Source organism: Psittacula echo (assembly GCF_963264785.1).
Source record: "Psittacula echo genome assembly, chromosome: Z".
Classification (NCBI taxonomy): Eukaryota; Metazoa; Chordata; class Aves; order Psittaciformes; family Psittacidae; genus Psittacula; species Psittacula echo.
Window position 1 is genome coordinate 2873767 of NC_137742.1, and position 17483 is coordinate 2891249.

General features: G+C 38.0%; 1 protein-coding gene across 6 annotated transcripts in view; it reads left to right on the forward strand.

The window, feature by feature from the left end:
• DYM (dymeclin) overlaps positions 1-17483 on the forward strand; it is a 228848-nt gene that overhangs the window by 152688 nt on the left and 58677 nt on the right. For all 6 annotated transcript variants that reach the window (XM_080636969.1, XM_080636968.1, XM_080636971.1 and 3 more), the window contains one exon: positions 8368-8470. In XM_080636969.1, the coding sequence (XP_080493095.1) occupies positions 8368-8470 (103 nt within the window). The remainder of the gene's footprint in view (positions 1-8367; positions 8471-17483) is intronic.

The following is a 17483-nucleotide window of genomic DNA, read 5'->3' on the forward strand; positions in this document are numbered from 1 at the left end:
TTTAGGACTGGGCTTTGAAGAAAAGCAGTGGGGAAGGAAATGAAGGCGTTAGGCAAAACAACATGATAATATGTCCTCCTGGCAGCTCATTTCTTGTTCTACTGCTTCAATATTGAAGCTCAATTTTATGAAGTTAGGTCAAAGCCATGATCTTATTTCCAAGGTTCTAAGAAGAATGCAAGGAACTATTTGTTTTAACCATGATGGGGCACTGAAAAGCACTGAGCAGGGTTGCTATAACGATAGGGTTAGGGTGACATGTGATGCCAGAGGTGAGGACTCTTGGCGACAGAAACGCGGTCCAGGGCTCACGTTTTGCGTGAGTCTTAGCCTAAAGAGGGCTGTTAGCAATGCACATACCCTGTGTTGTTCTGCACATGGAATGAATCCATTAGCTCCTAACATGGATCCCAGATTCTTTCCTGTCAGAATGAGAACAGAGGGGCACAGCAATTTTATTTGTAAGTGTAGCAATGACCCAAAATTGTATAAATACCTATGTACACGCACACCCAGTGTGTTTGAGCAAAGCCATGCTAAATGAAAGCTGTTCAAAGGATTGAAAGTTGGACCTTTGGCTGCATAATAGTGATATCTTTTTAATTTTCTTGTCATTTCATTGTTCAGAGTCCGTCTTTGGGTTTTGGGGTGGGAGTTTTGCTCAGGCTGCTTTCTCCAGCAATTTCCTCTGATTCTCACCCACAGAGTTTTGTCCTAATTCAAGACAAATGTCTTCTCCCAGCAGCTATGAAACACCCTGTTGAATTAAGAGCAAGTGGATGAAACAGAATGATTGTAGACTCTGCCCATTCAGTATTCTTGTAAATATTAACAGTACAAACACAGGGAACATGGAAAGGAATTATGTTCCTTCCTTCAGACAACTAAGGGAGATTCAGGGTTATGTAGCTCAAGAGTAAATCTTTTAATTAGTCTGAGCTTTACAAATATGTATTCTGTTTTTACTGGACTACATGTATCTTTCCCCCCATAGCTTTCAGCCTTCCTGAATTTATTTTACCACTTGCTACTCTCTGTTACAGAAAAATAGAACAAGTGTCCAATCAAAATAAGCATCTCCTATAGGATTTGCATGGGAGGTTTCAGCCTGTGGTAGATTGCAGGCTGGTTATTGGGTTTATACTTTAATACAGGCTGGTTATTGAGTTTATACTTTAATGCAACATGGAGTTAAGAAGATGTTGTTTCTAGGTGTTGCTTCTCATCCTTGCATGACTGTCTTTTAAGTGGAATCACAAGCACATTTGGCATGCCATAAAAAAGGAATGAAATTATTTTATACAGGGGAGGGATTTTACTGCTTTCTGGTTTTTTTACTTCTCTAGCAATAGGAGCATCTATTTCCCAACATTTGTTGGAAAGTGGCCATGAGCTGCCTAACAATTTATGCCTTCAGTTGAAAAATACATTTCTTTCTGCAAATTAAACTCTCAGCTTACTTTTATAAATATTTATTTCTGCCTCACCACATCAAATTCCTTGCTTCCATTTTTTACTCTTGTTTCTTTTTGATTATATTTTAGCAGAAAATCCTGTTTATTAATGCAAAGCCACCATTAATTGTCCTAGGTTGCTTCTGAATTTGCGTATATACTTTTGCCACACGTGTTTGGTGACTGTGTGTTTTTCTACTTACTAATAAGCAAATTCCTTTAGGAGACAGTTTGGAATGTCTTCGTAGCACATGAATTATAGATACCTGTTCATATGTAAGCAGTGGCAGATAAAAGGATGCTCATTAATATTAATGAGAAGCTTTTGTCTTGAAGTAAAGCTTTCTTGAAGTACTTAATTTGTGTGTTCAAGTTTAGGACTGTGGAATTAAAAGAATGGTGTTTAACACTTGCTGTTTAACAGGAGGATGGGATAGCAATCCTTTGTTTACCGAGGTTGGGTTAAAATAATTTGTGATGCTTTGGGATTTGCCTTGAAATAGCAGGCAGCTGAGGCACACAGCCTGTTTCCAAGGGGACACAAACTCGTGGCTGAGAAGGCAAAGTTGTAGACAATAAAAGTCAGAAGTCTGATGACCAACCAGCTAAGTTAGAACTTGGCAATACCAGAATCATGTGGACCTTTTACTGCCTGGGAGAAGCTCTTTTCATTTCCTGATCCTTTAAATACACTTTTGGTGAATAAGTCCATCAGTGATGCCCATACAAACCATTTTATTTTCATACATGACCTTTGTGAAGACTCAGCACTGTAAGTCTCTTGTTTTCATATCATATCTACAAGCCAGAAGGACCTAATAGTAAATATAGCAAAGCTTTGTTCAGCAGAAGCTAGTCACACTTCACTTTACAAGATTAGATAGAAAGGTATAAAGTATGTTTCAGGGATTTTATCTGTGAAGCATTTTGATATCTTAATTGGTTAGCTTCTCACTCCTGGAATCCCACATGTCTCCCAGGCATTAAAGTTGGGCTCAAATAAGTAAGAACAGTGTCCCTCCATGGAGCAAACTGCCCCACATAGCCCTTGGGAATTCTCCATGGCTATTGTCTCTTGTTATTTCTATTTATGTGCTATTACAGCTTGGATAATTCAAACACAAAATGCCTCAGGGGCTCTTCAGTAGACATGGGCATTTGGGGACTCTAATGATTTTTCTGCATTTATTCATGCTAAATGGATTTCTCCCTGGGCCTGGTTCCTTAAGTGCTTACAGAGCACTTCTCCATCACCCACAGAAAAGCTGCTCAACTGCCGCTACTGCACTTGCTTGCAACCAGTCCCCCCGTCTAGGACTGTAGTACAACACATTTATTATATTTCACATGAAACAACAATAGTGCATTTGTTTTGATGTGGCTTCTTGTGTGATTCAGGTCCTCTGCTTGAAAATAAATGTCAGTGCAGACATCTTATCCAGTGCATGTGCAGGGTTCTTGTGCCATAGTGCTCTCTTTTTTGCTGTAATACATTAAAAAATAGGTCAAAACCAAGGAGCGTTCCTTACATGTACAGGAATTAAGGTATGGTTTCAACTTTTGTATGTCAGCTTTCAAAACGAAGATATTTTTAGACCTTGCTATATAAAGGAGTTTTTTCTAATATGATGTGGCATTCATGCAGGCATTGTAAAACCCTATTGTTTAAGAAGTATTTGCATAACATGGTTTCGGTGTTTAGGGCTTACATTTAATTCTTTAAAATTGAGAACAATAGTACATTTGGCATGTATATGAGAGCAGAGAGAAGGAACAGCACGGAGTATTGCAGAATTGTCTGAGAACATTCATCATCAAATTTTTTGATCTGGGGAACTGGTTTTTTCCATCATGAGATAGTGCTTTGTGTTTGTGTGCTGTTCAGTTTGTTTGTGGTGTGCTTCTGAACAAGGACAGTGAGGATAAAAGATTCAGAACATCTGAATTTCCAAGCTTCAAATAAATTATATTTCTAAATACCTAGGTAATAGAAATATTTCCTCCTTGAGAAGCTCACTTGTGATTGGGTTTTGGAGGAGTCCAGTCCTTGTCTGACCGTCCTTGACCTGACCTTCCTCTGCTAAGGTGCTCAGTTTGTCTCCCACTCTCTGATAGTGCCCCTTTCTTTCAGGCTTCCATCTCTGTCTTTGTGTCATAGCATCAGCCTAAGCTCAACTCATACGCTTGGTATTGAGATTCTCTTCTTTCCTCCCAGATTTTTGTCTCCTCTGTGCCATTGCTGTGACAGTGTAAATAGGAATTTTTTTGCACCTCAAGCCTGGTTTCAACCACCTCTCTAAGAGAACTGTGCCCATGGAACCAGTGCTTTAGTTTCTGTTCAAGTAACTCTTTCTTCTTCCAATAGATTGAAGGGTTCTCTGTAAAGAAACTTCTCTCCATGTGCCAATTTTCTTATTTTGGTCAATCAATCATGCTTTATTGTATTTCTGGTTTTATTGAACTTGTGCTGATTGTGCTTGACAAGGTCTGTTCATCTGTGCCAGTGATACTGTCCCTCGAATGGGTCTCACGATCACTGTTCCATTGTTATGCTCAGGTTTAACTGGCATGTTGCTATCTTGGGGCATCCTGTTTAATTTCTTAAAATAAAGTGCACTAGTACCCTCCTTTCTCATGGCCCAAAGGTTTTAGAAAGGTCTAGTTTTTTGCAAATTCCAACTTTGAATTTACTTCTTGTTTTAATTCCCTTTTTTTCTAATTTTTAGTTACAAAAGTTCCATTCTATACATTATTTTTTTCATGTGAGAAGACTACTTAATGAGCTGTTTCAATCTGCTGTAAATCAGACTTTCTGCAGAACTTCCAGAACCCTTTCTTGTGTTGTTCATGATTCTTGGCTTGTGATTTTTGGTGGACCAAGAAGAAATTAAGTTGTTTAATGAGTTCCACTTATTGGTTTTTTTCTTTTTCTTTCTTTTTGTTTTTTTTGGTCCCCTGACCCACAGGCTTTCTTGAATTGGCTTTTTGAAAGCTTTATGTTCATATATTACTGGTTTGAATTTTATTGTGTGTGCAAATAACACATAATCAAATCACTTGTATTTAAGCAACCATTACTGTTTGGTCTGTAATCGTTTTCTTATTGATCAAAGTTCAGCCTTGTGTTAAATTAAAAACTTCATCTGTGTAGAGGGAGTTAAGAAACTAGTGCTTTCTTATTCCTAAAAATCGGAAACACGAGACCTTGAGACTGTTGTTCAGCCTTGAGTCTTCCGTGTTGGTTGAGCTCATCCCTGGTGTGATTTGATGATGTGTAATGGATGCCAGCTGTTAACTTCATCTTGATGTTGTTCCAGCCTGTTATTTTCCTTGCTAAACACTGATCCATCCATACTTCTGTGAGAGAGAGCTGGGTTGAGGTACCAAGAATTTTAAATTGTTCTGATCAGAACTTCTTATTGCTATAGAATGTCTATAATGGGTGAGATTGAAGGGCTGTGGAGGTCCATAGCCTCCAATGGAGAAGAATAGAAGAAAGAGGAAAAATATTCTGGTCAAAAAATCCATATTCTTGTCAACCTGTGCAGGCTGCCCTCTGTGACCATGTACTTATTATCTATATCTTTACATTTGACCTCAACTTGATTTTTAGTGGGGCAAAAATAGAAGTGTGACTAAGACATGGCGGGGAAATTTGGGAGAAAGTCTTAATTTCCACCTCTGCACAAACTAGCACTTGTCTCTTTTACCTCATTGCTGGGGGTGGACACAACCTTGTTGTAAAACATTGTTGCCTGTTTTTAATCGCATTGTTCATGCTTTAAAAGTCAAAATAAATCCGAGAAACTTAGAGACACTGAAGATGTAACTGCATCAAAATTAAGCATCTCTTTTAAAAGGCAACATTTAGTGATGATGAAAGGTATTTATGAGCTAAATTGCATGCAAGTGCCTTTTGAGGGTTGTGACTAAATCTGATACTTTAAAAATGAAGCTGATATTTATCAAGGTGGTTTTTAGAGGCAGAGATAGAGGCAGAGTAAGAAGAGAATTGCTTGGTGGTGTGAAGTCTTACATCATTTTAGGAGGCAGCGCTGCTTCCTTCACAGTTCCAAATTCATCACTTAATCAACATTTTTGTTGTAGTGTCTCTCTGGAGCTCTTTTTGAGTTTGCTCTTGGTGCAGCTCTCTACGGTTTTATTCTCAGTATGAAAAATCCCTGCCTACGTGTCTCTGTCATCATGCTCCTCTAAAGAGTGATTCTTTCAGAAGGGTAGCCAGTTTATGAAGAATAGAATTGTGTTGAGTTTTTTAAACCTGAATATTGGTGTTCTGGGCAGCAGGAAAATATTTAAGGAAGCAAAAATACGATATAAAGAAATAGTCTTAAGGCCTTTTCCTTTCTCTTTCTTTTTCCCAGTTCTCTACATTTCTGCCAGAGAAAATAAATTTGCTCTTTGCTACTCCAGTTCCATGCAGAATACCAGTTGATGTGCATTTTCCTCTTCACATGTGTTGAATAAATGCACTGTTCCAAATCCTGATCTCCTGCCACTGTTTGTATTTAAATTTCATTTATAGCCAAAATGCTGTATGTATTTTGGAGAAGAACCTACTAGTTGGAAATCCTTTTTATTCCAAATTCTTCCTCTTTGTGAAATTATCTGTATCTTCTGAAGCAGACAGACACCAGATTTAATCTGTTCTTACTGTTCACACACCCCTAAGCATCACCAGGTTTGTTTTAACCGATTATTCTGTCTCCACAGCACTAGATGGTGCTGATGACAGTGTCTCTGCATTATGAGCCTTCAAGAATAACAATGATGGGAAAAGTGGTGTTGCTGTTTCAGACCAAGGACTACTTCTCAAATCCAAATTTTGATTTGAACAGAGATTTCAGACCACAAACGCAATAGCAGATTATCAGAGGGGAAAAGGTGGAAAGCCTGCTAATCCATCTTCCCTTTTTGACAGGGAATGTTTTGCTAGTTTTGACCAACAGCTGTGAAGGAGTGGGAGGTTGGCATTCAGAATGACACGTGTTGTCAAGGCTGTGTTGGATAGCCTGGAGATAAAAACAAGATTCTGGTTTTCATGATATCAAATGTGTTGTGCTATCCTGAAAACGCTTAATGTTCTAAACCTGTAGCGACCTCGTAGGCCTTGCATTCTCATCTGATGTTCTTGCCGTATCAGTCCAGTTGCGATTATCATCACCCCAGCGATAGGGTCCTGGTCCAATCAGGAGTCTGGCAGTCATGGCACTGACGTTGGTTTGGCCGTGACATCTCTAGGCTGTTCCTCATGCAGGCAAACTCTACCTGAACCTTGAACCTACCCAAGGCCTCTTGCATGGTTAGTCAGATATCTTGAAGCATGGCAGAGGTTGTCCTTGAAAGGAAGCTGTTTATCTGTTCAAGAAATGTCTGACTGAAGATGTGTTGGGAGGAAGTGGAATTTAGTGAGTTGGCTCTTGAGGGGTAAGATTTGGTCTTGAGAAGCATTAACTAATTCCTTGTGGTGGTGAGGAGCGTTGGAAAAGCTTTTTCCTGTGGCCCTTGACTATCAGTGAGGGGATGAGCACTTATACTCCAAGCAATCTACTACCGTCTGTGAAGGATGCAATATCAATGATCTTTTTTTAAGTAAAAAAATAAAATAAAATAAAATAAAATAAAATAAAATAAAATAAAATAAAATAAAGGGGACTTCTTCAAATGCTGACCATCATTTCTTGAGGTAGGAAAACTTCCCAAGCATGTGCCTCCAAGCACTGAAGCTGTCCTTAATTCCAAGAAATATTAGGCTATCAAGAATATAACACTGAGGTAGTATTTTTCCACTTTTTTAGATTTCTAAACTGGCTTTAATATTTTGTGACTGAATCTGGTGAACAAGGAGTTGCCACTGCTCCTTATCCAGCAACAAGTGTAACCAACTTCAAGAGCAGCATGCTCAGGCATTGGTGACTTTTGTTGGTACTTATTTGCCAAGTCAACTTTCGTACCCTCTAAGGAACAGCACAGTCATCCTTGGAAAAGCCTGACAGGAGCCTTGCCATGCTCCAAAAAGAAAAACGCAGAAAGACTCAAAACATTATAACCTATACCAAGATGGGGAGTGTTATCTGTGAGTTGAAACCCATGCTTGAGGTATTCAGTGGCTTTACAGAAGCATCGGACTCCTTGAAGCTGCTGAACACTAGCTGGTGGCCTTTGTCCACTGCTTCATTACTTCTTACATGTCATCTCTCCTTCTACCATTACAGTCAAGTTACATTCTACTTATATATCAAGATTATACCAACCTCTTATGAGTGCTGTTGCCATGCTTGTTTTCAAAGTGCATGAAAAAAAAGGTTTTTTCTCTGTATGCATGTGGGCCCCTGATTTCACAGGTTATTTATAAAGCTAAGATAATGCTTTATTATTTATGAAGCTAAGTAATGCCTTATTCCTTGACTTAAGCTAAAATAAATTTGAAAATAATATATGCTAGTAAAATGCAAAAAGTCAGCCTTCAAATACCCAAAGCTTCTGACATATACTTGGTTTCTTCCTGTACTAAGCAATTAGGTTAATGAAATGAATAATACACAAGATGCTTAAGGATATATTGCATGAGGTGCTGCACTTAAAAATTGCATTTTAGTGAACACATAGAAGTTACAAACTAAAATTGCATGTATGCCATTCCTTCTGTTACAGTTTGACTTTCAAGAATTTAACCATGCACATATGATGTTATTCACATAATTTTTATATAGAATATTTCTAATTCAAATTCTGTTGTTGTTTAGCACAGGTCTTAAATAAATAAATTCTTTAACTGTTGTGCATTGCATTCTAAAAATCTTGAATATATAATAAAACCTTTCTTCTGACTGGACAGTCTAACTATTTCAGTTATTTTATAATTTTTTTTCCCTTTTTTTTTTTTTCCCTCTAGTTTGTTTTCTTTGTTGTCTAAAAAACACAACAAAGTGCTGGAACAAGCCACGCAGTCCTTGAGAGGTTCCGTTGGTTCAAATGACTCTCCACTTCCTGATTATGTGAGTATCAAACTTAATGTTTTAGTAGGTGCTTCAAAACAGAAGTGGTGCATCACTAAATCTGCAAAGATTTATCAACATGGGTGACAGCTAAGCAACCAGGGACATCAAAATACAGGAACCTGTATGAATGATGTCATGTCTGAAATGTCTTTAAAAAAAAAAAACATCCCAATGTTACACTTACAAATGGTAAAACAAAACCGCAACTATTCATAGCTGAGAAACTTACTGTACCATGTCAACTTGCAATTTTCAAGCCATTTGGATTTCAGGATATTTAAATCATACAGTTAAAAACGTGAGATTTAAGAACGGGGCTTTGGCATCCACAGTATGTTAAAGTGCCTGAAAGTGATTGAAAACAATTCCCAGTGGGCATTTGGGGAAGTACTGTAGTCAGGGGGCAGATTAGTGTGTTCTGAATATATGGATACACACAGTACTTGTCAGTCTGCTGAGCCAATACCCGCAAGCAGGCAACAATTTTGTAATTTAATTGCATGGCTTGTTGGAAAATCTCTAGTTTCGATACAAGAAGCAGACGTCTTCCAAGGACTTGAGTAATATCTTTGTAGTACTGAAGTATCTTTGGTTTGTACTCACTTGAACTCATACTGCAATAGTGTGTATAAAATAAAAAGGGCTGTTTTATCAGTTGAGGAGGAAAACCTAACTAGAGTTTTATTTTTAGTGTTATTGCATGTTCTGGGACACGCCTGCCCAAGATTTTACATATCATACTGCTCTAGCATTTAGTATAAGAATACCTAAAAAAGATAATTTGGTATAGTAGTTTGATGTCTTCAATCTAATTTAACTTACCAGGTTTCTTAACCTGCACCTTTTAGTTGTTATTGCTGACACATATCATAGAAACTAGAGGCACTTTATTGTTCAGAAACTCGTGGGTTTATAAATCAAATGAATCGCAGGATTTCCCTGTGTATTCTTGCTGCCTTACCATGCCCTAATTCATGTGAAGCTCCTTACAACACCTGTGGTTTTGGTGCTTCTCATTTCTCACCCAGAAGTTGCTGTCTGACCTTTTATTTTTGGAATTTGAATCATTGCAGCAAGAACCTCCTCAAGTTAGTCTGTGGCTAAAGAGCAGAAGATCCCCATTCCGTTTGCCCGGTAAGGCAATACACAAGCAGCATAAAACTCTTTCATCTGCATGGACATGAACAACTGAAAGACCCCAAGACTTCAGACACCTTGGACAGGACTTGGTGTCCCTTTCCCATAGGTTTGCTTCTCAAGGAGCAGAGGCTCATAGTGCAAGGACTTCCACAACTGTGAGGACTGAAGTATTTTGGATGCTTTGTGCATTTTTGACTGTTGTGGTTGATAAGGCTCTTAGGGCTGTATTTCTCAGAGGTGATTAAGCCTGGTGTCATACCAGGTTCCAGCTTAAGCAGTTACACAGCTACTCATTCAAACTCCTCCTGTGGTCTCATGGCTCTTTATTGGGCTGTCTGGAGTGCTATGGTGCTTCAGTTGGCTTCCAGGGCAAAGGAAGGCTGCTTCGGTGGAGGTGATGTCTTTTGATACCTGAGATGCATTATACCATATATCATATCATGAGATGGTTCTGCAGAACATGCAAACTCACAGCCCAGAAAGGGTTGGAGTAGGTGCTTGGGGCTGGGCTTAAGGGGAAATAGGCTGCATAAGGTGGAATTGATGCTAAGGGCTGTGTATTTTGAAACTAAGCTGCACTAACATCGTGGGCTCTCAGTTAAATAACTGTATAGCATCTTCAGATGCCTAGAGGAGAGAGCTGAAGTTTTTAACCCTAGCTTGTGTTAGGGTTATACAAGGTCCCCCTTTTATACAGGGGCTGCCGTTGTATGTGGCCAGTTGTCAGGAGGAGGATATTGATTTTATTATGTTTTCTTCCCTAGACAGACAAGTTACCATCCCCACTGTTCAGAGGAAAGAAAGCAGGATAATACACACATGTGTTTGTGAAAGAGCACATATAAATAAGTATCTACGTGTGCATGCATTTATTTATAAAAATGTGAAGATCTGTATATGCATATTTTGGAGAATGTGTAAGAATTTGGTCCTTGAAAAATATTTTGTAGGTTCTGTACTTCTTTTTAACTTGCTGGATGCGAGCTAAGCTGCAGTTAAGGAAAGACCTAACATGCTCTCTGTACAAAGTTATCCCCTTACACATGGAGACAGCTGAGAAATGCTGGAGGAGTACTGGGGAAACACTCTGGAATACAGCCCAGAGACTTAGTTCACTGAATTTCTGCCCCTTTATTGTTGGTATTATGTAGGGAGGGAGAGGAGGAGAGCAGCTGGAAAGATTGTAAGGGAGAGTAAAATCACTGAAGTTTGTGGCCTGTGTTCTGAAAGAAGACTGTATGCTTTTACACGTGGCTTTTTGCCTTCTTTTTAATTCCAAATTCCTAATGTTCCAGCTCAATCTGAGGCATAGTCAGTTGACTAAATAGAAGTTGAGGCCAGATTTCATTACTTCAGAGTATTCTCCTTCTGAAAGCCCATGTCTGTGTTGTCCTTAAGAATAGTGAAGAATTTAGGAACTGAGATAATTTAAGTGTCTGAAGTCCTGCAGCTTGTTTATACCATTGATCCCTTTCTTTAGCTCCATGCTGGGATAGATTCCAAGATTGCCTGCTCTGCCTGGATTTATGTCTAGGGAGGAAGAGGATTGCCGAGTAAGCTGTTCTCTTCACAGGTTTCATTCAGACCAATCAAATATGTCTTTGAAAACTGTATTTCCCATGGATTTTTAATTTGCTTTAATTTAGAAATCATGTTTTTCTTACTGTGTTCTGTAAGTTCAAAAGTGAATTTGTGTGAACCAAGAGTCACAAGAGTTAAATCACACATAAAATTCCAGGTTGCTTAAGGTCTCGTCATGAGGTCTTTCTACTCATTTGTGGGTACTAGATGTCAAAAAACAAGTTACAGTAAATAGTGCGTGTTCTTCTTAGGGCCAGGAAGGATTTGGAAGGGAAAAGGCAGCATCAGTGATCTTAAACTGAGTGCTGTCCATTGTGAGCACCATACGATAAAGAGGTGCTGTGATTTTGAGCGTGGTTACATAGTGTACCCAGGCTGTGACACGTACATACAAGGGCAACAAATGGAGAGTAGACAAGATGCATGTCTCAAGCAGTAATAGCGTTTCTATTCAAAAACTCTTCAAGTTTCTGACCTACTATTCAGTCCCTAAGCTGGTGATGGTTGATGGTGGTAAGAATATACTGGGATCTTCCTTTACCATGTTTCCTACAGTCTTTTTTATCTACTGCAGACTGCCATCATGTCTTTGGTGTGCCAACAAAGCTGCTGATACTTTGCTGTGAACTAGGATAAGAAACTAACCCAGTTGGCTTTTATATTGTTCTTATTGAGGTTTTATGGGCTTTAAAAAAGAAAAGAGCAAATTGTTTTAATTTATTAGGGCTAGACCAATTTCCTGGTCCTTTCCTGATAAACTGTTGTCAATGGAGTGGGATTCAGGAGCAGGATGGAGAAGCCAGCAGGGAAGAGAGAAGAAACCCCATCATCAAACCATTACGTCGGAGGCAGGATCCTTGGTTAGCCTCATTCTCATGCTATTTCATATACTAGATATTTCATAAGCTTTATTAGTAAGCATTAGTTTCAGAGCAGCAATGACCTGTTTTGAAATACCACACTTGGGGCAAGTTGTCTTTGTCTGCGAGTATCTCCAGGCTTGAAGAAATGGGAAAAATCTAATTAAGTTTTTTTATTGCTTTCTTGCATTCAATGAAAGCACATTTTCCAAAACTTTTAACAAACCGGAAAACTTATAATGAAATATTAAGAATTTTGCTTTTTTCAAATGAAGGCAAATTTCTTGAGTGAACATATCAGTGCGTTTTTGGATTATTTTTTTTTTTATTTTATTAGCACCTAATGTAATTTGTTAAATCATAGATACTGAACAGCATACTGGAGGCATGCTAACTTGCCTTGGAAAGCACCATTTCAAACCTATTTGTTGGAGCTTCCAACTACCCAAACAGTTGCTTTTTAAGGATTTCATGGTATAATGATTTTTGAGCAGTTCAGTGCTCATTATACTATAGCTGGTAACGAAGGGTTCCCCTTAGCTTTTTGTAGGAAGGGAAGGGATGGAGAAGAGGAGAGTAAATTTTGTATTTTGGAAAGCTTATGTCAGAGGTTCAGAATTCTCTTGCTGATGTAAGAAAGAAGTTTTTTCTTAATGCAGAAGTTGAGGAAAATAAATATCAAATGTAGGAATAGGTCTAGATTCAAATAGTTTGGCATGCATCATCACTTGAGTCTGTATTTGGATACGCAGCTTTTGATTTGGTTTCTGAATTTATTTCAACATCATCTAATGCAACGCAGGGACAAGGGATTTTATGTCAGTGGGAGCCCAAACTCTTGTTTACTGGTGGTGGGTGTGAAGGCTTAGTAGTTAAATGAAAACTCCTTGGAGCACACTCTGAGAATCACTCAACACCCTGGGTAGGGGTCACATTTCTGAGCACCCCATGGTGTTGTCTGCTGGGAGTCCTTCTCTCTGCCATCCATGGGGGTTTCACCAACAGCCTCCAGTTGCTTAAATGGAATAATATCCACAGAAAATAGCGTAGGTAAGATGATCACTAGCCACAAAGGAAAACAATAATTCACTTCAATTTAACTTTATTTTTACCTTCTGAATTTTTGGCTGTAAGAAAATGCATTGTTCTATCCAGATGAAGCATAAATGTATTAGGACAAATTCTAAAAGTAATCCCACTTACTGCCAATATCTTCGATTATTTCATATATGGGACCGTCACTTAAACAGCACTTTGATAGTGGAGGAATGTTGTTGATGATTAAAACAACATAATACAGTGTTGGACTTCTCATGCTGCATATGTGCTCCCGTGAATATATGAAGAGCTATCCTTTAAAATCTGTTGTTTCCCTGTTAGTTGAGGTATAAAAATAAATACATGTTGGCAAGTCAAAGGGAAAAATGTAAAGATTATCAATGCAGTGAACTGTGTCTGTGTATATGGGTGTGTGTTTATATATATTTATAAAGTCTGCAGTAGCAAAGCCTGGTGGTACTGTGAGAGTTCCCGATCTTAGCTGGCCCTTTTCCTGGCTCCTTACCAATCCAGTTAAATCTACCTGCTGTGTGGAGCTGATGTGTTACATGGAGGCTTGGAATTCTGCGAGTGTCAATGAGCTTTTCTCTCATCTTAATAACAAAAATAAAACTTTGTGTTTGAGTAATGAGATTTCTATATTTTCTTTTTTCTTTTCCCTCTCAGTTTGTGCTGCATAATGGGCTAAATGAAGTCCAATATTTAGGTTCTTCTTTGATTTATCCTTGATTTTTATGGTAAATAGAAAGCAGCTGCCTATTTAAGCATCTAATTCTTGAAACTCCTAGGCCCCTCAAGCGTCATCTGGAAATAATGTAGCTTGTAAAACAAAGCTAAGAAGAAAAAGCAATGTTTGTTTTATGTGGGATGAATGACTTCGGTTGGGGTCCTTCTAATTCGGCCATTATGAGGGTTATTAAAAAGCAGTATTACAAAAGTGGTTTCAACAAAAAGAATTTTTTTTTCTTTTTGTAACTTGTATCTTGTTATTGCAGTTGATTATGTTCAAAGCTGCAAGTACTTCATAAATAGTTCTTCATTTTAGTTTCTCCAACAGAGAATCAACCTAATCACCCTCCTATACATGGGGAGATGTTAAGAGGTTCCTCTGTTTCATTTAGTCCCTGGGATAAAATTGTCTTTTATAAGTAAGGGCTCTGTATTTATCTTAGAAATTTTGAGTTGCTAAAGAATAGGTAGAATAAGGTGTGAACCTGTCTTTTAAACGTAATGAAACCAATCTAAAATCTATAAATTTTACATTACAGTGGAGGAAAGATGACAGTACCATATATTCAAAAAAAACTGATGTCAGCTCTATATTCAGTTTAGTTTTAGCCTTGCTAAACAACTAAAGCAAAATTGATATTCTAGAAATCTGTAATATTAACAGCTGTAGATTAAAATTTTTTGTCCAATATGTTTGTTTACCGGTACATAGTCATATAAACCTTGCTCTGTACCTTTCAAGGCACTACTGGGGTTCTTTCATGCAATAGTTTGATATTTGAGTTGAGATTGTGGGATCTTGTGATACAGACGTATTTTTTATGAAGGATCCTGTGCAAATAAGTTAATTCTTTCAGTCTATATGACATGTAGCAAGCATGCATTTTGTTCACGATCAATGTGAACAATATTTGAACTGTAAATAAATGTTGCGATGTTTGGAGTCCTAGAAGATGTTCTATGATCCTTCATCTAATGCTACATTAGGTATGCTGCAGCTCTGTCTGATTTTTTCTGATTATCTGGTTTAATGCAGAACTCTGCCACCAGACATAAGCATTTTCCTATAAATGCGTGCTATCCTGAAGAAATAGGAAGTCTTCCCTGTGATGATCTGATGACTCTAGTAATGATGCAGAAATGAAATTAAACCCACTTCCAAATAAACTGGTCTGCCATAATAGAGTTAGTACGATTAACATTTATGTAGCTGGTAGTCTGTAAAAACACTGCTTAGTGGTAACTGCTGTGAACGTACAAAATGCATATTGTTTAGCTGTAGAACTGAATGAAGCATGGAAAATTCTGTATTCAGAATGAGAAGAACGGAGAAATTTTACCAGATTAAATCAAGGCTCCCACTTGAGATGGGTCCATATTTATCAAATACGAGAGGTGGGGGGAGTTAAGGGAGTTGATTCTGTCAAAATGTTTATCCAAACTCAGAAACCACCTACTTTTAACCAAAAGCACTGCCTCTGTCTCGTTGGTGTTCTTTTTGTCTGTATATTCTTCCATTTTTATATATCTCTAAGTAACTAAGTGGAATTTTTTTATTTCATTAGTCATGCATTGTTAATAGTTTAAAAAAAAAGAGAACTTTTTTGTGTGTGTGATTTTTTAGATCATTTTTTGTCTACTGTAAAAAACTTAAAATATGATTATACAAGATTTTTTTAAGATGTTGTTTACTGAAAGCAGTATGAAGTAATATATAGTAAAGCAATCTAGTAGTTCAATGGCATGTGTATGGCATGTGGATTCTAGCAATTTAAGTTACATTTAATAGGAGAATCGTCTTGTTCTGCACTGAATTGCCTTCTCCTTGATTACTCGGAGTTGATCTCTTCTGAGCAGAAGTAACATCTTCAGTTATTCTTGAGTATACTTGTCTCCAGTACGGTATTGAGCCAAAGGCCTATAAATATATTTTCTAAATATTAGTCATACGCTCCTTCTGATGAATTATATTTTAAAGAATATTACTCCTACCTAATCCCCCTATTTTTATATCATAAAAAATAGTAATTTCAGAATAGACTGAAATAACCAACCTAACCCAAATCTAAAGCAAGCTTTTCTATTGAGTGATAGCCAAATTCTGCAGTTCTCTCTGAATTCATAATCAGTTCTTTCCTTGACCTGAATTTGAAACTTCTCAGAGAAAATGCTTCTTATCAGAAATGGCTATCTAAAATTCCTAAGATAAAGACGTTGGTGAAGGTCAGTCTGTTTAACCTTCTTTATATTAGTATGAAGGACTGAATTACTTGCAATTGGTGTTTGCATTATTTTGTGTTTAGTAATATGTTTGTGGTTGAAGGATTTGGGAATGAATATATTCAAGAGCATCAGGATGTTCTGCAAAAGTATGTTTTTCTTTCATCAGGAGTTCCACAGAAAGTCCGACTGGTGTTGGGTGTTCATGTTATGTGTATGGTGTGAAGCCTTATTTCACTTAGAAATTCTCAATATTTTGGAAAATAATTTTATTTTAGTTAAATTAATTAGAATTTAGGATTAAAGATTTTAAGAATTAAAGAAATGAAAGAACATTGCTATATTAAAAAAAACAAAACAAAACAAAACAAAAACCAGACAAACCCAAACAAACAAAAGACATCTAGTGTGGCAGCAGCATCTTATGCTCATCTGACTGAAAATTTTCCATACTTCAGATTTAAGAGACATGAGAATAACTTGAAAGAAGTGGGAAGAATTTCTGACATTAGCAATACAAATGTCTACACAAGTCTTTTAAAAAGCCTGTTATCTTGGTCATTGCACATTTGAAGAAAGCCAAGCATTAACACAGTATTTTTAAATTCTTTTTCCTCCTTTAATAGTTATATAGGTTTATATATTAGTTTTTAGGGCATTACCATCATTTTGCAGTAAAGAGTATGAATAATGTCTTGTTTTTTGCATTTTTGTACTCAAAGGACAGGTTTTTGTTAAGATCACTTAAACAAGTGACCTTAAAAGCAAACTTGATTAACCTGAAGAAGTAGTGAGTGCTTATTTCAGAAAAGGATGAGCACTATCTCAGGATCCCTTCATGTCCTCTCAGATGAAGCTGTATAATATTGTGTGCTGATCTTTCTACTGAGCATCTGCTTGTGTTGCATTTGGAAGAGCTGAAAGCCTGATACAATACTGGGATTTTAGAAGGGCCTGAGGTATGATACAGCATAAGCCGTAGATTGAATATGTGATATGTTACTTCACAGTCCTTTCTGCAAATACTGTTTCTGACCTCATTGTTAGCCAACATGTACTCAGTCCGGGCTAGTAACAGCACCGATGTTTAAGCATCCCTCGTTGCTCCCCATGACCCAGCTTCAGTGAGCGCTTGAGCCCAGAACCCTCCCGTGTGCTGGGTGCACCCCCAGAGCGTGAGCAGCAGCTCAGGGAGGGGATCCTGCCCCTCTGCTGTGCTCTGGGGAGACCCCCCCTGCAGCCCTGATCCAGCTCTGGGGCAGCAGCACAAGAGGGACGTGGAGCTGTTGGAGCGAGGCCAGAGGAGGCCATGGAGATGCTGCGAGGGCTGGAGCAGCTCTGCTCTGGAGCCAGGCTGAGAGAGCTGGGCTGGGGCAGCCTGGAGAAGAGAAGGCTCCTGAAGGGGAGACCTGAGAGCAGCT